This window comes from Macaca thibetana, chromosome 20, assembly GCF_024542745.1.
Source record: "Macaca thibetana thibetana isolate TM-01 chromosome 20, ASM2454274v1, whole genome shotgun sequence".
Classification (NCBI taxonomy): Eukaryota; Metazoa; Chordata; class Mammalia; order Primates; family Cercopithecidae; genus Macaca; species Macaca thibetana.
In genome coordinates this window covers 58,016,430-58,034,378 of record NC_065597.1, presented here as the reverse complement: position 1 = coordinate 58,034,378, position 17,949 = coordinate 58,016,430, and the positions used below count along the sequence as shown (strand labels likewise).

At 38.7% G+C, this 17,949-nt stretch overlaps 2 protein-coding genes and 1 non-coding gene across 7 annotated transcripts in view; 1 reads left to right on the top strand and 2 right to left on the bottom strand.

Moving 5' to 3' along the window:
- The window catches only part of COQ7 (coenzyme Q7, hydroxylase), a 375,365-nt gene that overhangs the window by 156,867 nt on the left and 200,549 nt on the right, over window positions 1–17,949 (top strand). The gene's annotated exons all lie outside the window — the stretch shown is intronic.
- SMG1 (SMG1 nonsense mediated mRNA decay associated PI3K related kinase) overlaps window positions 1–17,949 on the bottom strand; it is a 113,445-nt gene that overhangs the window by 47,946 nt on the left and 47,550 nt on the right. For all 5 annotated transcript variants that reach the window (XM_050774990.1, XM_050774994.1, XM_050774993.1 and 2 more), the window contains 16 exons: window positions 17,502–17,603; window positions 16,197–16,466; window positions 12,656–12,786; window positions 12,344–12,505; window positions 11,540–11,658; window positions 10,982–11,069; window positions 10,791–10,892; window positions 10,032–10,172; window positions 9,284–9,483; window positions 8,697–8,893; window positions 8,364–8,528; window positions 7,133–7,287; window positions 4,522–4,664; window positions 4,173–4,374; window positions 1,199–1,308; window positions 76–223 (listed from right to left, as the gene is read on the bottom strand). In XM_050774990.1, the coding sequence (XP_050630947.1) occupies window positions 76–223; window positions 1,199–1,308; window positions 4,173–4,374; window positions 4,522–4,664; window positions 7,133–7,287; window positions 8,364–8,528; window positions 8,697–8,893; window positions 9,284–9,483; window positions 10,032–10,172; window positions 10,791–10,892; window positions 10,982–11,069; window positions 11,540–11,658; window positions 12,344–12,505; window positions 12,656–12,786; window positions 16,197–16,466; window positions 17,502–17,603 (2,435 nt within the window). The remainder of the gene's footprint in view (window positions 1–75; window positions 224–1,198; window positions 1,309–4,172; window positions 4,375–4,521; window positions 4,665–7,132; window positions 7,288–8,363; window positions 8,529–8,696; window positions 8,894–9,283; window positions 9,484–10,031; window positions 10,173–10,790; window positions 10,893–10,981; window positions 11,070–11,539; window positions 11,659–12,343; window positions 12,506–12,655; window positions 12,787–16,196; window positions 16,467–17,501; window positions 17,604–17,949) is intronic.
- On the bottom strand, window positions 10,347–10,450 carry LOC126945153 (small nucleolar RNA U13). Its single transcript, XR_007722326.1, has one exon. It is a non-coding gene; the product is annotated as a small nucleolar RNA U13 (small nucleolar RNA).

Genomic DNA, 17,949 nt, shown 5'->3' with positions numbered 1-17,949 from the left:
CAGCCCTCTTCACCCAATGTATGTTTATCACATGATATACACAATGTACATTTACCTCCATAAGAGTAAACTTACTCAGTTATAGACTGCCACTTCTGATCTTGTTCTATCGGGTTTAAAGCAGTTGCCAAACAAACAGAACTTCTTAACAATTGAACCTCAATGGATTTCTGAAGTTCCCTTGGATCTGGACTTAACATGTTAGGAAGCAGTTTTTTCATGTCTACAGAAGTTAAATAAAATGTCATTAAGTTAATGTGCTTTTATTATAAATTTTGATTTATATTTGGCATTATTAAAAAATAATCACCAATGAATAGCTCCTTTAATATTTAAGGCAGTTAAACACTATAAGCATTACTGAGAACTATATAAAAATCACTACTTCATATAAAATTACTGTACCTCAGACGCCTAAAAAGCAGTTGCCTTCAAAGGCTCAAAAATCAGTAAGTCGAGGCCGGGCTTGGTGGCTCACGCCTGTAATCCCAGCACTTTGGGAGGCCAAGGTGGGTGGATGACAAGGTCAGGAGTTCAAGACCAGCCTGGCCAAGATGGTGAAACCCCGTCTCTACTAAAAATACAAAAAATTATCTGGGCACAGAGGCAGGCACCTGTAATCCCAGCTACTTAGGAGGCTGAGGCAGGAGAATCATTTGAACTTGGAGGGCAGAGGTTGCAGTGAGCCGAGATCGCGCCACTGCACTCCAGCCTGGGTGACAGAGTGAGACTCTGTCTCAAAAAAAAAGAAAATCAGTAAGTCGATCTACTATTTAAGGGGACAAATCTAGACCTGCATTAGCAAATCTTGCTCAATCCAGAATATTCATTAAACTTTTTAATAACATTTTATAAAGTGCTCCATTTGTGATAAAGAACCTAATTAATGAGCCACATCAAGATGAAAGCCAAGAAAAATATTTAGCTGAAACACTACTTTGTCCTTTGTCAAACAAAACAGCTAGATAAATCTCAAAGTATTAAGGTGGCCATTTTTTTTATCTGACTTAATTTTAACTGCTTTTCATTTCCCAAATCAAACATAAATAGGGCAGCCCTAAATTTGTTGCTTCACTTGGGATTCTGCACCCCCAAAAAATGTAAAATAACTTCCAGATTTTCCAGTAAAATAACACTAAGCCAAACATTCTGAGCAACTTGTCCATTAAAATAATTTTAAAACTATTTTCTCAAATACCTATTTTTTCTTTTGATCCTCCAGCAAGTAGATTGATATTTTCTCCTGGTAACAATTCTAATTGCTCGGTACATTCAACAAATTTTCCAGACTCAAAGCTGCTTAATGATCTGTAATTAAAAAATCGTTAGCTTGTCTTCGCAGCCGTGGAACCATTAAAAAAAAACAAAAACAAAAACAGAACAAATTCTAGGAAGACAGCAAAGTACAGAGCATTTTTCTGACAAAATTCCTTCCACGAGGATGCCACTATTTTGGTTTTTATGTTGAAGATGTGACTACCATTTAATTAGTACTCAAACTGGAGTGGCAAACCAGAAAGTCACAGCTACAAGCTTTCAGTGGAGTTGACTCACCCCTGTGTCTCCTTCCTATTTTCGTGTGTTGCACCCTGTTCTCCTCAGAGCCTAACACACTGACAGTAGACCTCTGCAGGACAACTTTGACACCCAGTTCTCTCCAAGCTGCCGGTGAGCTCCCTGTGCAGCCTCACTCCTCACCTACAGCATGAGCCCTTGCAGCTCTCCCAGCATCACAGTCTTGTATCTCAGTCCTGGCTTCTTTCACTGCTGGCATCACTCTGTCTCTCCCTTTCTCACCTACTTCTCTTTTTTTCAAAGAATTCTTCTCTTTCATCTGCTTATATGAAAAATAATGACACCTCTGAAATTCTTTCCTGTAGTCCTGCAGCATCAATGCCAGGAAGACAGGCCTCATCCTCCCAGCTCTGTGTTGTTCCTTTCAGATCCCTCACCCTGTCCCCATTTTCATGACAGGGGCTCTCCAGCCAGGAGGAAGACACTGTTTCTCACTCTCTCTCTTTTCCATCTTTGCCTGTCCCTCTCACTGTGTCACTTCCCTTATAACTCAGCCTGAGGCCAGTGCTGGAAAGGCACATCAGCTGACTTATCCTGTGCCCGATTCTACCTAGATCAGTACAACCACCGGCTTCTCGGGGAGCCTTGAGTACTGGGCATGATGAACTGATGCCAACACATTCATCATTTCTGCCATTAAAAGGTCCTAAAGTCCTCTGCAGTGGCAGGTTCCCCAAGTCCCCACTATGCTCTACAATGCCCTATGCTTTCAGCTAATGACTGAGTCCTCAGAAAAACAAACAAACAAACAAAAAACACAGGCTTTAATTTCCTCTACCCCTACCCCCAATCCACCATATACTGCCCAAATTCTGTCTACTCTAACTTTGATTGCTTTCCTTGAGGCACAGAAAAGGTGAGGTCCAGTTAATCTATCAGTTCTTTCTCCCGTTTCTTCAACCTCTGCTTTCCAGTGGCTCCTTCCCCTTGACCAAAAGAACATAATCTCTCCAATATTTAAAATAAACATCTAATATTTCCCTCCAGCAACAGCTTCCTATCCTCGACTTAAAGAAAAACTCACTGACCAAATAACTTACCTCAAGCTTTTCATTTTCAAATGTCTCTACCACTCAATACTATTCAATCTAGCTTCTTCTGTCTCTCTACAAAACTCCTTTTCCTCATAATCCCTAGAGCATTTGACAAGTCTGACTACTCCCATCTAGATGTCCTATATCTAGGACACTTCCCTCCTCAACGTACCTGTGTTTTTTTGAATGGCTTCCTCTGCTATCCTTTCACAAAAATGCTAAACTAGGATTCTGATCCAGGCCTTCCTTCATCTTCACTCACTATTCTCCAGAGGCTTCTCTCTGGTTTGGTGGCTTACAAAGGCTCTAGAGTATAGAGACTGAAAAGGAAAAAGGGCCTTTTCTGTGTGCTAATGATCTGCAAATCTCTCGAGCTTAGACTTTCTCCTTAGTTCCAAATCCAATTCTTAATAGCTTACCCAAAAATCTCATCTGCACATTTCTTTAGAAATCTTAAAACATGGCTTGTTCTCTGCGTGCTCCTACTCCAGTTAATAGCATTGTTTCTTTTCCCTCTACCACTGCCCTCACAAATTAATGGTCTCCATGCTTCCACATTTGCCCCCCACCTCCAGTCTTTTCACCATAGCAGAATGAACCACCAAGTCAGATCAAAACACATCTCTGTTCAAATCCCACCTGAAATTGTCAGTCTTACTAGAATAACAGCCAAAGTTCTTTTCTCAGTTCCCAACTATTTCTCTGCCCTTGTATCCCACTGTTCAAGGTGCTCCTAACCACATAGGCCTCCCAGCTATTTCCAGAACACTCCAAGCCCATGTTCTCACATTAGGTCTGGGCCCAAAGGGCATCCTGATGGGCATGACTTGACCTTGTGTCTTCCCTCCCAAGGTCAGCTTTACCTAACTGCTTTCCTTATGGCATAGAAAAGGTGAGTGAGGTCCAATTAATCCTTCTATCAATATTCTTTATCTAATCTTTGCTTTAAAAAGTTAGAATTTGTGTCTGTTTTATGTGCTGCCTGGGTCACAGTACATGCTCAATGAAGCAATTACACATTAACCCATTTAGCAGTAGAAGGCAAGGGTATCAGACAAAGTCTAATGACCTTTATCTTCCCAGCCAAGTGTCTGCAACAGAGTGAGTGCTCAGTTTTGAATTACAGAATTCATAAAAGCACAGAGGAATGAGAGGAAAGTTTAATTTACAGATGTTCACAAACTCTGTCCTTATTAGAATAAATGTTTTTGATATATTCAGACCTCATTTAGAAACAAAGCTATCAAATGTGATTCTTTCTAAAGCAGTATAAATTTTTCTTTATATTCACTCTGGCATAATCTTCAAATTGTATTAAGGTTTTAGAATGACAGGTTCTGAGAATTAATACCAAATGACTATCTCAGCAGTCTGTTTTCCCATTATACAAATACCTTCCTCTCCTCTGATGTCAGTTCCCTGTTGTCACTTTCATAATGGCAGTAAGTTAGAAATATAACCATTTTGTATTACTACATATGATCAATTTTAATATTTTTTTGCCATATGAAAAAATCATAGTTTTTGGAAACTCGTTTTATAATTGGAAAAAGAAAGCCTTACTTTATATAGTTGAAGTCAGCTTTCAGGTTGAGGGAAGTGCTACTGGTACTCTTTTTCAAGTCATGGATAGCGTTCTGCCATTCCTGCACAGCAGCCCAATCAGCAATTGAGATGTAGCACTCACATGCTTTATTTCCTAAATAATTTATAACCTCAGGGGAAGAGTCAGTCGGTTTGGACAGCACAGTTTTTCTGGATTCACCTGAAAGTATGTTACAAAATAAGAGAGAGATTCAGATCAATTAGAAATATTTCAAAGAGCACAGAAACCCAAAAACATAAAGTAAGATCATCAGTACAAAATATATTCCTATAACTTTTGCTTTATTTAAAAATACTGAACACTCACCATTCAGAGAATGTTTCGGGCTGGCACTGTTACGCCCAGCATTGGCTAAGGTGAGCACCGATTTGTCAAAGCTGGAAATGCAGCAATCAACACCTGTCATAGCACACAGGTGTTCCTGGTACTCCACAGAGGCCTTTTCAAACCTGAAAAGCAAATTGAAGCAGTCTTATTTATTTACTTACCTTTTTGTTGTTGTTGTTGTTTTTTTTTTTTTGAGACAGAGTTTTGCTCTTCTTGCCCAGGCTGGAGTGCAATGGCACTATCTCAGCTCACTGCAACCTCTGCCTCCCGGGTACAAGTGATTCTCCTGCCTCAGCCTCCTGAGTAGCTGGGATTACAGGCACCATCACGCCCAGCTAATTTTTTTGTATTTTTAGTAGAGACGGGGTTTCACCATGTTGGCCAGGTTGGTCTTGAACTCCCGACCTCAGGTGATCCACCCACCTCGGCCTCCCAAAATGCAGGGATTACAGGCGTAAGTCACCACGCCTGGCCTTTACTTACTTACTTATTTTTTGAGACAGAATCTTACTGTCACCCAGGCTGGAGGGCAGTGGCATGATCATGGCTCGCTGTAGCCTTGCCCTCCCAGGCTCATGCAATCCTCCAACCTCAGCCTCCCAAGTAGCTGGGAATATAGGTGCCCACCACCACACCCAGCTAAAATAAGGTTTTGCTATGTTGGCCAGGGTGGTCTCAAACTCCTGGGCTCAAGCGATCCGTTCACCTCAGTCTCCCCAAGTACTGGGAGTTTAGCCATCGCACCCAGCCCCAAAGGAGTCTTATTTTAAACACACATATCTCGTTTCCGCCCTATGCCTCAAAAATGGTGCAAGAATAAATTGAGCTAAAACAGTGAGTTGACTATGGTGGGGGGAGGTTTGATGTTTTCCTTACAACTATGAAAGTAAATTTAAAATTCGTTAAATTTTTTTTTTTTTAATGTAAGACAGTATAAAAGAACTAGTGGAAAATATTGATAAGTAACTGATGTCAGTGTGTGGAAAGGCTTTGCAGAAGGATAAAATGCAAGAAAAGATGCACAAGTAACAGATCTAGATGCATAATGCTGAAACACAACATTAAACATTAAAAACAAATTATAAATCAAGAAATTGGATAGCATCAACAATCTTAGTATTTAATAAAATTTCACAGATTAACACAAGAAAAATTGAGAGGCCATGAAGACATGATCCATGTTTTAAAAGAATCACAAAAGGTCACTATATGGGGCAACTTCTACTATTAGTCATTAATAAATATAGAAATGTAAACTACAATAACTATTTTCACTGATGGTGGTGGCAGCATTCTTCCTTCTCAGTGACTGTCAGTATCCACAAAGGTGACGGGAAGGGGGTACTCTATTGTTAAGGGTATAAACTGCAGCCATCTTTTCTGTAGAGTAACTTAGCAATAGAATATATCATAAGACTTATGGTTTGGCAGTCTTTCTTCTAGTAAATCAGTTTGTGTGGATTCCAAGAAAGTAATCAGAAATATAAGCAAAGATTTTAAGTGCTATGGTGCATTAAGTTAGTAAAAAAATATCGGAAACAACCTTAATGTCCAACAGTAAGAAATATTAAATTATGGTATACTCATAAATACAAATCTTCATTAAAAATAACATTGTAGAATATTTAAGATGGCAATTTTTTTGTTTGTTTTGTTTTTTGGGACGGAGTTTCACTCTTGTTGCCTAGGCTGGAGAGCAGTGGGACAACCTGGGCTCACTGCAACCTCCGCCTCCCGGGTTCAACCGATTCTCCTGCCTCAGTCTCCCAAGTACCTGGGATTACAGGCATGTGCCACCACACCCCGCTAATTTTTTTTGTACTTTTAGTAGAGACGGGGTTTCACCACATTAGGCTGGTCTCAAACTCCTGACCTCAGGTGATTCGCCCACCTCGGCCTCCCAAAGCGCTGGGATTACAGATGTGAGCCACCGCCCCCAGCCTAACATGGCAAATATTTTTTTTAAATACTGAGTGTGAAAAGGAGATCATAAAACCATGTGCCTACGTACGCTGCTGTTTTGGTGAAGAGTGGAGAAAACGACACGAAAGAAAAAAGAATTACAAAAGCATATGGATATGGAAATATGGAACTACAAAAGCACACATACCAGAAGTTACCACAAAGATATGGAAGTATGCGCAGTTCTTTTATTTTCCCAAATTTGCAAGATTTCATTAAACTAACATAAATGGATACAGAACAAGCTCCTCAACCTGGAGGAAGCAATGAGTCCGAATGTAGAGTTCAGAGGACTAATGGGCATATACTCTGACAATAAAAGGTACTTTGTATCAGACTCTGAGGGGAAAGGAGCTCAACTAGGGATCAAGTTCAAAAGCATTTATAAAACAACGGACAGGTCTTGTTTCACAGTGTGATTTCCCACTAATTCTTAAGTAAGAAAGGCACTCAAGTATTGCTAACTAAAGAACAACTGAAGATACCTCTTGGTGAAGTGATTTATACCAAGTTTCAATTGCTGAAAGCAAACAAAGCTGTTTTAAGATTTGGCTACAATGTCAGTGAGTAATACAAAGAATTTAAACATAAAGTAATTCTATCACCCATTTCCTTCCTTCCAACCTACCTCCCTTCAGCCTGTTGAGCCACTGAGTTAATCCACAGAAGATTTTTTCCAACAATAGATGATGACCAGACAGCAATTCCCTGTATAGCTTCAGGACAATGAAGTTCACATAGTGCTTCTACCACCATCATAATGGTTACTTCCAATTCATTCCCCTGAAAACCCATTCAGAAAAATTAAGTCATCCAATACCATCAAAACATAAATCCCTATAAAATTTACAACTGATCACAGTCTGTGCCTGCTTAAAACCAAAGGTATTTAACAATTATTTGCACAATTTTCACATTATTTAGCTCAAAATTCTTTAAAATGTTACATATAAAATAGCCACAAAGGGTGACTAACAGAACCTTAGCAGCACATGGATGTTTGTACCCCCATCCCAAAATTACCCAAACATTTAGGAATAACACATGGAGTAAAAAGAAAGCAAAAATTAAATATAAATAACAGGAATTAAAGAATGACTAACTTCATGTGTTTGAATACTGCTTGACATTACCTGAATTGCTAAACATTTTGTTATTTTTGGATTCCAGTTATTTATTATAAGCCCTCTTTCAAGCCAGGAATTACCCAAGCATTTGTCATACGTTATAAAAACAATTTCTCCTGGCCAGGTGCAATGGCTCATGCCTCTAATTCCAGCACTTTGGAAGGCCAAGGTGTGCGGACCACTTGCAGTCAGGAGGAGTTCGAGATCAGCCTGGCCAATATGGTGAAACCCTGTCTCTACTAAAAATACAAAACTTAGCCGGGTATGGTGGCGGGTGCCTGTAATCCCAGGGACTGAGGCAAGAGAATCGCTTGAACCCGAGAGGCGGAGGTTGCAGTGAGCCGAGATCGCACAACTGCACTCCAGCCTGGGCGATAGAGTGAAACTGTGCCTCCAAAAAAAACAAAAGATTTCTCCCATAAACATATTTTTAGAATTACTTTTAAAGTTCTAAACTTTGCACATAAGAAATATAGTTTTAACGTGTTCTAACATGAACATTGTTTTAACATGAACAAAAACATGAACATTATTTTAACATTCTAACACTGTTTCAACATGAATAAAAAGGTAACTCTGGCAGTTGTTGCTTTTACAAAATACAGGATCAAAACCTTTGAAAATGAATCCAAGCTTTAACTTACTTTATCCATAGATTAAATCACACCAAAGGAATTAAACCATGTTTTCTTATTAACAGATGTAAAATGAATTCCAAAAACATCACTTTACCTGAGATAGGTTGGTTGTTTTCATCTCTGTAAGCAAGTCAAAGCCATGTCTCACTGTCACTGCAGGCTGGCCTGCCAACAATCCTACCCTCATGATGGAGAGTCGAATCCGCGTTAGCCAGTCCTGACAAGTTTGGCGATTGGTATAGAAAAAAGTTCTAATGACCTTTATGATAAGAGAAAGAAAAGCTCAGGACTGGTTCAATTTATAGGTAAGGATGTCTCACCTATATATAAACCAAATACATAAGTCTATTGTAATTTCAGCTCTGCACATACTGCCAGCTGTGACCATTAAACTGCTATAAAACAACACTGTCTCACAGAAACCAACCTTGGGAGGTGATGTTAATGCATTAGCACATCCCTCATATGCATTATACATTAATTTCTCCAGATTTTCCAGATACTGCAGAAGAAGAACAAGCCTAAGTTGGTTGTTACCATGGCCTTCATCATTGTCTGCAGTTGTCCACTGACTAACATCTTGATCAGGGTTTAATGTGTGAGCTGCGAGACTCCGAATGATACCTGAAAGCAAAGACAACATTCTGAATTTTTAAAAATCTTAAAAGTTTCTAGAAGAAGTGTGAATTTTTTATAACAAATTCACATTTATCAAGTATCCTCTGTCTATCCGTCATTTAAAAATAAAAAAATCCCAACATGAAAGATCTTTCACTTTAGGGAAAAAAAATATTTTTCCCACACGACTCCCATAAGTTTTGGGAAAAAAACATATTTCCAATGCAATTATTCAATGAAAGCTTACTCTAACAAACATACCTGAAAATTACCGACCTTTTTTTTTTTTTTTTCAAAAAAATCATATATTCTCAAATCTTTAACATAGATTTAAAAATCCATTATTTCTTAATAAAGCTTTGAAAGTATTCACATCACAAAGCTTGAGTGAGTTACCTTCAATTGTCTGGAAGGTGTCTTGAGCTCTGCCCAGTGGGGTTCTCAGCTTAGAAAGAACAGTGAATTGTGCAGCTTCCCATATGGCCCACTGCCAAAGGACAGCATCTGTCTTCAGGAGATTGCGTGGAATTGTTGACTGGTCACGCTTATCCAGTCTCTGGCAGCTATAGAACAGTCTTTCTAACCAATTGTCCTTCCTGGGAAAAGTAGTTTCATATTTAAAAGACAATGACAACTTCATTTTAATAATGAAAAAAAAAATGCAAGGGAAATGGGAATAAAACTGTAATTTTCCCTACTCCAAAATAGGCAAAACCTATGAAATTGAGAAGCATTATATCCCCCCTCTCATTTTGGGGTCTTTTATAATTAACAGGATGAGGTACAGTGTGTAAGGATGATTAGGGTAAATGGCTCACGCCAGTCAGGAATGAAACTCATTCAATGCAACTAAGCATTTCTTGAGTATCTCCACCCCCACCCCATTCCCCAAAGTGTTAATGACATCACATCAGTTAACTGTTAACCACATTTCATTACTCAATTTCAAAGCCCATTTTTGTATCTACAGATGCTATCTTCAAAGCAATTTTCCTATTGATGAAAACTAAAATAACCCATATGAGAAGAATGTTATTTGATACTCTGCCACCCCCAAACATATTTTCTCTTCAAAACTGCAGGTAAAGTCAAGGGAATCTTAAAATTATGTTTCCCAGGTAAAACAGTCAAAGAAATGCCTTACCCTGTTCTATGAGAGTTCCCATACAAAATAAAACTAATAACATCAGAGAAATCTTGGGGGTGGAATGTGTTACTTGGTGCTTTACTCATGTGACTTCTTAATGCTAAAGAAATTTCTTGAATTTCTGTGTGATTGTTATTGCTGTAGACAGAAAATAAAGTTGTTGTTATGCAAAATGTTTTAGCTTAAAAGGTTAGCACATACTGTAAGCGGATTATTTACTTATTAACTCACTGGAGGTAAAAATATAGTAAAATGGAGACTTTAAAATGGATACAGAAATGCGATTACAACTTTAGATCCTTTTTTTATTCACCTCAGATAGGTAATGTGCCGACATCATAAGAGGATTTGAGGAAGGCATATCAAACATATGAACATAAAAACCCAATCATTCTGCTTATGTATTACAAAAGGATCAATTTTAGGCTCTTAAAGCTCCCAAATCAACTTGATCAAAAACAGCAAAAGATTACTGTTTACTTTTTCAAATATCTGAGCTACTAAGAAACACATTCTGGCACTATATGAGCTATTCTATACTCATTATTGTGAGCCTATAAAGCTCATTAAAAATTTTTAATTTTCTTGCAGACCTGCAAAATTGGATTATTTGACATCACTTCAATCACTGACAAGCAGGGCCATAAAAGATGTGTCATCAATGTTCTAACAGGTGATTTGTCTTCTCCTAAAGTAGACAACCACTAGAGGCTGTAAATATAACAGAACGTCTTTGCTCCAAAACAACTGTTATACCTTAGGACAACATCTAAAGGAATTGATTTCAACAGTTTTCCAAATGCTTGTCGAATACGAGTTCCACTGTGCACTAGTTGAACACGGCAAACATCAACACATCTATGAAAGAACGAAACAGACAAAGCAGGTGTGTTAACATTTCCAGGTTATTAGGGTTAGTGTCAAAAGACATGATCTTAATTCCATACCTCTGTAAAAGATCATCTGGCAAGGAAGAGGACAGAGCATGTAGACTGCTGCATGCCTGCAGACAGATATTCACATCTTCAACGAGAGCTATTAAACATTAAAAGACAGTTACTTTCAGCTGGCCAAAAGAAATTATATCCCAGTTTGTCATAATTATCTGAATCCATTCATTCATTCAACAAAGAGTGAGTACCTACTATAGACTAGGCACCGTTCTTGTCCAGAACCCTCACTCACTGTCACATTTGGAAAAATGATACATTCAACAAAACCCACGAAATGTAACTGACTGGTCATCATACAAACCTTTTCTGAGAGAAAATGTAAAAGTATATGCAAACTATAAACATTCACATAAGCTTAAATATGTGACAATCACTTCAAAAACATTTTTCTAATACTAAGAATGAAAAAACATCAAGACTGTGTATCTGTCATTAAAATGAGGATTATACATCTTCAGGTCAGGAAAAGAGCTCGATTGATGACCATCTCCCATTACCAAAGACCCTTTTAAGGATTGATAAACAACACAGAAAAAAAAAACAGAGTCTTACTGTTGGCTAAAAGGCCTTTGCAAAATTTATGGAAAGACGGAAGAGAGAATAAAGGTGCATATGTTTCGGACTTCTTCATTAAAACAGCTACTTCCAAAGCCCAAGTCATTAACAGTTTCCTGAAACACAAAATATACAGTTAATTGTACATTAAAAAAAAAAAAAAAAAAAAAAAAAACTTTAAAAGTCTAGTCTTCTTACACTGGTTTTCTCTTGGTTTTTCAAACATCTCAAACAATAAAAAATGAAACTATACAAATTACTTTCAAAATTGTTGTGTGCCTTTTAAGAAAACCTCCCAACGCAGCATGATAAGAGCAAAGAGGCCGGGCGTGGTGGCTCACCTGAGGTCAGGAGTTCAAGACCAGCCTGGCCAACAACATGGTGAAACCCCGTCTCTACTAAAAATACAAAAATTAGCTGGGTGTGGTGGCGGGCACCTGTAATCACGGCTACTTGGGAGGCTGAGGCAGGTGAATCACTTGAACCTGGGAGGCAGAGAGTGCAGTGAGCAAAACTCTGTCTCAAAAAAGAAAGCAAAGAATATTAAAAATCTATATATATTCTTCTATGAAACACTGGGGGATGGGGGATTGAGATTGTTCATGTATTTCTTTTCAGAAAGAACAAGAAAGCCTAGATTAATCAAACCAAATTATAAGGTGTTTGACAACAAAGAAAATGCTCTACCTCACCTCTGTAATCCACATTTTTTTATTTTTTGTAATCCACATTTCTTATTTTCAAATTATAAAGGCAAATTAATAAAGTTAGGAGTAGTTAATACTATATAATATCTGTTACCTCGTGTCCTGGTTAAGGTTATCTTTCTTAAGTAATATTCCCAGAAGATTTAATATAATTGAGAAATGTTTCTTTGTAGCCGTAGTTACAGTGCTAATCACGGCTCCATCAAACAAAGAAGGAGAGGAAGAACTGAGGCTACTAGAGATAAAGTGATCATGCCTGAAAGACAAAGCATAGATTATCTTTTCATCTTTAATCAAAGAAAGCAAGCAAGTCCAAAGTCAAATCAACATACATCTTTAAAATCTACACATTAAAAAAAATGTTTTGTGGGGTTCTTTTCTTAAGAAAAATTTGTAAATACAGTACCTGGTACAATGAGAATACAATGTGTAGAGCACAGCATACTGAATGGCAGGGAAGTGAACAGCCAGGTCACTGTGCACAATCATCAGATTCTTACTCAGAAGTGCAAAGACAGTTGGAGATAGCGCCCACATCTGCTCATGTACAAAACAAAGTAAGTTTATGGCTTCTCCAAAATAAGCACAAGCATACAGAGTTTATCCTTCAAAACAGGGGTAGACATTTTTAAATTAAAATTACAGATTGGAAGGGATCTAGCACACTAACCCTGGGACAAACACTTTTTTGTGAAGTCAGTAAAGCCTTTGCATGCAATATAGCATCTCTGTGCAATGCAGCAACTCCTCATCTATCACGACAGTAAGAAAACAGTCACAGGTCAGGTGCTGTGGCTCACATCTCTAATCCTAGCACTTTGGGAGGCCAAGGTGGGCAGATCACTTGAGCCCAGGAGTACGAAACCAGCCTGAGCAACACAGCAGGACCCCATCTCTACTAAAATTACAAAAATTAGCTGGGCATGGTGGTGTACACTTGTAACCCCAGCTACTCGGGAGGCTGAGGCAGGAGAATCACGTGAACCTGGGAAGCAGAGGTTGTAATGACCCGAGATCATAACACTGCACTCCAGCCTAGATAACAAAGTAAGACTCTCTCTCTCAAAACAAAAAACCAGCCACATATAAAACACAGGAATGACAGTAGCTATGTTCCAAGAAAACTTTCTTTTTTGAGTCAGAGTCTCTCGCTCTGTTGCCCAGGCTGGAGTGCAATGGTACAATCTCGGCTCACTACAACCTCCACCTCCGGGGTTCAAGCAATTCTCCCTGCCTCAGCTTCCCAAGTAGCTGGGATTACAGGCGCCCACCACCAAGCCCTGCTAACTTTTGCAATTTTTTAGTAGAGATAGGGTTTCACCATGTTGGCCAGGCTGGTCTTGAACTCCTGAGCTCAGGTGATCTGCCCACCTCGGCCTCCCAAAGTGCTGGGATTACAGGCGTGAGCCACCATGCCCAGCCCAAAGAGAACTTTCTTTACAAAAACAGGTGCCGGTGTTGTGATGGTTGCACACTTCTGTGAATACACTAAAAATCAGTGAATTATACATTTAAAACAACAAACAAAAAACAGGTGCTGGGCAGTATTTGGCCCATGGATCATAGTTTGTTGATCTCTGGTCTAAACAAAGCCCTTTGTATGTGCTTTTTGGGGGAGTAGACTGTATTTCCTCATTTTTCCATATATTGCAAATGGCAAGGTGCCCTGTTCAATGAGGAAACAAAGGCACACCCTGCCACTCTACACCTTTTCCATCCACCTTTTTCCTTTATACTGCCAAGACACTCTATTCCACCTGACTGCCCCATCCCCACCCACTTTCTCCTTATTTCTAGAGTACAGGATATAAACATCTTTGAATCTGTAAATAATGTGAATTCCTCAAAAATCAAGCTTTCGTGTTTGAAGAAAAGTTTATTGTGACTTCAAACATAAGCTGTAACTGGTAATAAGGGAAGCAGCTATGGAATTATACAAGGCAATCCAATCAAACAACATGGAGCACATGCAAGTGCAAATATCAAATTTTACCTTTTTCCTCCTAAAAACTTTATCCCCTAATTACGTCCATTACTTTCTTTCTTTTTTTTTTTTTTTTTTTTTTTTTTTTTTCTGAGACAGAGCCTGGCTCTGTCGCCCAGGCTGGAGTGCAGTGGTGTGATTTCAGCTCACTGCAACCTCCACCTCCTAAGTACAAGCAATTCTCCTGCCTCAGCCTCCAAAGTAGCTAGGATTACAGGTGCTCACCACCACCCCTGGCTAATTTTTCTATTTTTAGTAGAGGCAAGGTTTCACCATGTTGGCCAGGCTGGTCTCAAACTCCTGACCACAAGTGGTCAGCCCGACTTGGCCTTCCAGAGTCCTGGGTTTATAGGTGTGAGCCACCGTGCCCAGCCTACATCTATTACTTTCTATTAAAAATAATGTTTTTCGAATCTGTATTGTCCAATAGGAAGAAGAAATACACAAACCATAAACAATAAATACAAATCAAGAGCAGGGCCATGTCAAATTACTTAAAAAAAAAAAAAAACAGGCTGGGCATGGTGGTTCATGCCTATAATCCCAGCAGGTAGGCTGAGGCGGGTAGATCACCTGAGGTTAGGAGTTCAAGACAGGTTGGCCAACCCTGTCTCTACTAAAAATACAAAAATTAGCCCGTCGTGGTGGCAGGCATCTTTAATCTCAGCTACTAGGGAGGCCAAGGGAGGAGAATTGCTGGAAACCGGGAGGCAGAGGTTGCAGTGAGCCGAGATTGCACCACTGCACTCCAGCCCAGGCGACAACAGCACGACTCTCTCAAAAAAAAAAAAAAAAGCTTTTTCCCCCCTAAAAGAAAGACTACAGGTTGAGTATCCCTCATTCAAAATGCTCGGAACCAGAAGTGTTTCAGACTTTGTATATTTTTGGATTTGGGAATATTTGCATATATATAAAATGAGATATCTGGGGGATGGGATCTAAGACTAAACATAAAATTCATAGCCTGAAGGTCATTTTATGCAATATTTTAAATAATTTTGTGCATACAACAGTTTGGACTCATCACATGAGGTCAGCTGAGGATTTTCCACTTGGGGCATCATACTGGCACTCAAAAAGTTTCAAATTTTGGAGCATTTCAGATTTAGGATTTTCAGATTAGGGATGCTCACCGGTAAGTGTTATGAAAATATTCCAAAATCCGGCAGGGCATGGTGGCGCCCGCCTGTAATCCCAGCACTCTGGGAGGCCGAGGCGGGTGGGTCACCTGAGGTCAGGAGTTCACAACCAGCCTAACATGGTGAAACCCCATCTCTACTAAATACAAAAAAATTATCCAGGCGTGGTGGAGTATGCCTGTAATCCGAGCTACTTGGGAGGCTGAAACAGGAGAACTGCTTGTACCCGGGAGGCGAAGGTTGCAGTGAGCTGAGATGGTGCCATTGCACTCCAGCCTGGGCAACAACAGTGAAACTCCTGTCTCAAAAAAAGAAAAAAAAAGTATTCCAAAATCCGAAATCTAAAACACTTCCAGTCCCAAGTATTTCAGATAAGGAATATTCAACCTGTATGAATGTTCCTAGGGAAAAGAGACAGCCAAAATATAAGACCATGTATAAGAACTAACTTCAGTAGACAGAAAGAAAAAAGTGCCAGGGGAAGAAGAAAGAGACTGCATTTTAAAACCACTATACAAATTTGAGCTGTAAGAAACACTGACATTTTCTATAAGCATGCTAGAGCAAATAGGAGAAATTCATAAGACATTTTCTAGAAAACAAAAAAACTTAAGATTTATCAAGGAAAAGGAAGACTAAAAGTTAAATATAATGGCAAGAAAACGTTCCTACCAATTTTATTTATCCAGGTATGTCTTAAATATGGCTGTTTGTTACACACAGTGATTCTGCAGACATGTTGACATGATAGTGAAATACATAAATATGTAATGAGAAAAGGTTTAACTGTGGATAAAACAAAGTCGTTACAATTAAAGACTCACCCCTATTAGTGAGTTTTTGGCATTTCCGATTGTAGTCAGGGCACTGAGGTCAAATATAACTACAAATTTTGCATTGTCTACATTGAACACATGATTCTTAAAAGCCTCATGTTTTATTTCAGAACAGGCCTCAGGAAGTTGCAGACTATGTAGGAGGTTGTTTAGGGCACAAGTCATTTCTCCCAATATTAACTTATAGGCAGTCTCCAAAACAGGAATATTCTTCAAGCTGAGCACTGCTTGATAAACAGCATGGGCTACAGCAACAACCTGAAAAACAAAAAATTCAAGGAAGCAATAAATGGAAAATAAGTCCTCTAAAATTGTATGGAAAATAAATCACTATCTGTATCAGTGCTGATGATACAAATAAATTTAAAATTGATCAATTCACTGTAATACTTAATAGTTTAATTTCTTTTTTTTTTTTTTTTTTTTTTTTTTTTGAGACGGAGTCTCGCTCTGTAGCCCAGGCTGGAGTGCAGTGGCCGGATCTCAGCTCACTGCAAGCTCCGCCTCCCGGGTTCACGCCATTCTCCGGCCTCAGCCTCCCGAATAGCTGGGACTACAGGCGCCCGCCACCTCGCCCGGCTAGTTTTTTGTATTTCTTAGTAGAGACGGGGTTTCACCGTGTTATCCAGGATGGTCTCGATCTCCTGACCTCGTGATCCACCCGTCTCGGCCTCCCAAAGTGCTGGGATTACAGGCTTGAGCCACCGCGCCCGGCAATAGTTTAATTTCTTAAAAACCAATCAGAAAACTGACACAGATCAGTATGCTATTTAAAATCTATAAAGTTTTATCACAAATAAAGAGTACTACAAATGAAAACTGTCAATATGAAATTTCCAAAATGGCCTTTTTTTTTTTTTTTTTTAAATAATCAACATCAAAAGACATATGCAAACAGCAGTTTAAGACTGGTTTCTTAAATCTACCAAGAAAGTCTACGGTGGATTTCACTCAGGGGGTGGTTGAAAAGCCAGTCATTTTTGTTTACAAAATACACAGTACTTCTTAATTTATAACTTTATAAATGTGTCAGCTTGTTTTACTCTTATGAAAATTTAATAAATTTAATAACAGCAAAAGATGCATAGTCTGAAAAGAGTATCTGGCACATCATCAAAGTATTCAGTATGATTATCAAGAAATATAAATTTAAAAGAACAAATACAATCACTATATTCTAAATCAAACATTTCACATTTCACTCAATTTCACTTATGTAGCCTGGTAAGCAACATTAGGTCCAACTCTTCAGTGACCCAAGTTGTCAAAGTTCATTATCAATGTATTACTCACCTCTTTTTCTTTATGATAACGCAAGAATAGTAGTTTAGATGATGGTATAAACAGTTTTTCTACAAATGATGATGGCAGTTTTGTATTTATTTGTTCAACAATCTAAAAGAATAAAATTTTTTTTAAATGAGCTTCTCAAATTACAAAAAGACATGGAGAAACCTTAAATGCACACTGCTAAGTGAAAAAAGCCAATTGAAAAGGCTACATACTATATGACTCCAACTACATGGCATTCTGGAAAAGGCAAAACGATGGAGACAGTAAAAAGATCAGCAGTTGCCATGGGCTTAAGATGGAGGGAGGGAGAAGTGGGGACCGGGAACAAGGGAGGAGTGGGTAGAACACAGAAGATTTTTAGGGAAGTGAAATTATCCTGTATGACACTGGTAATAGGGGATACATGTCATTATACATGTTAAAGTCCATAGAATACATAACACAAAGT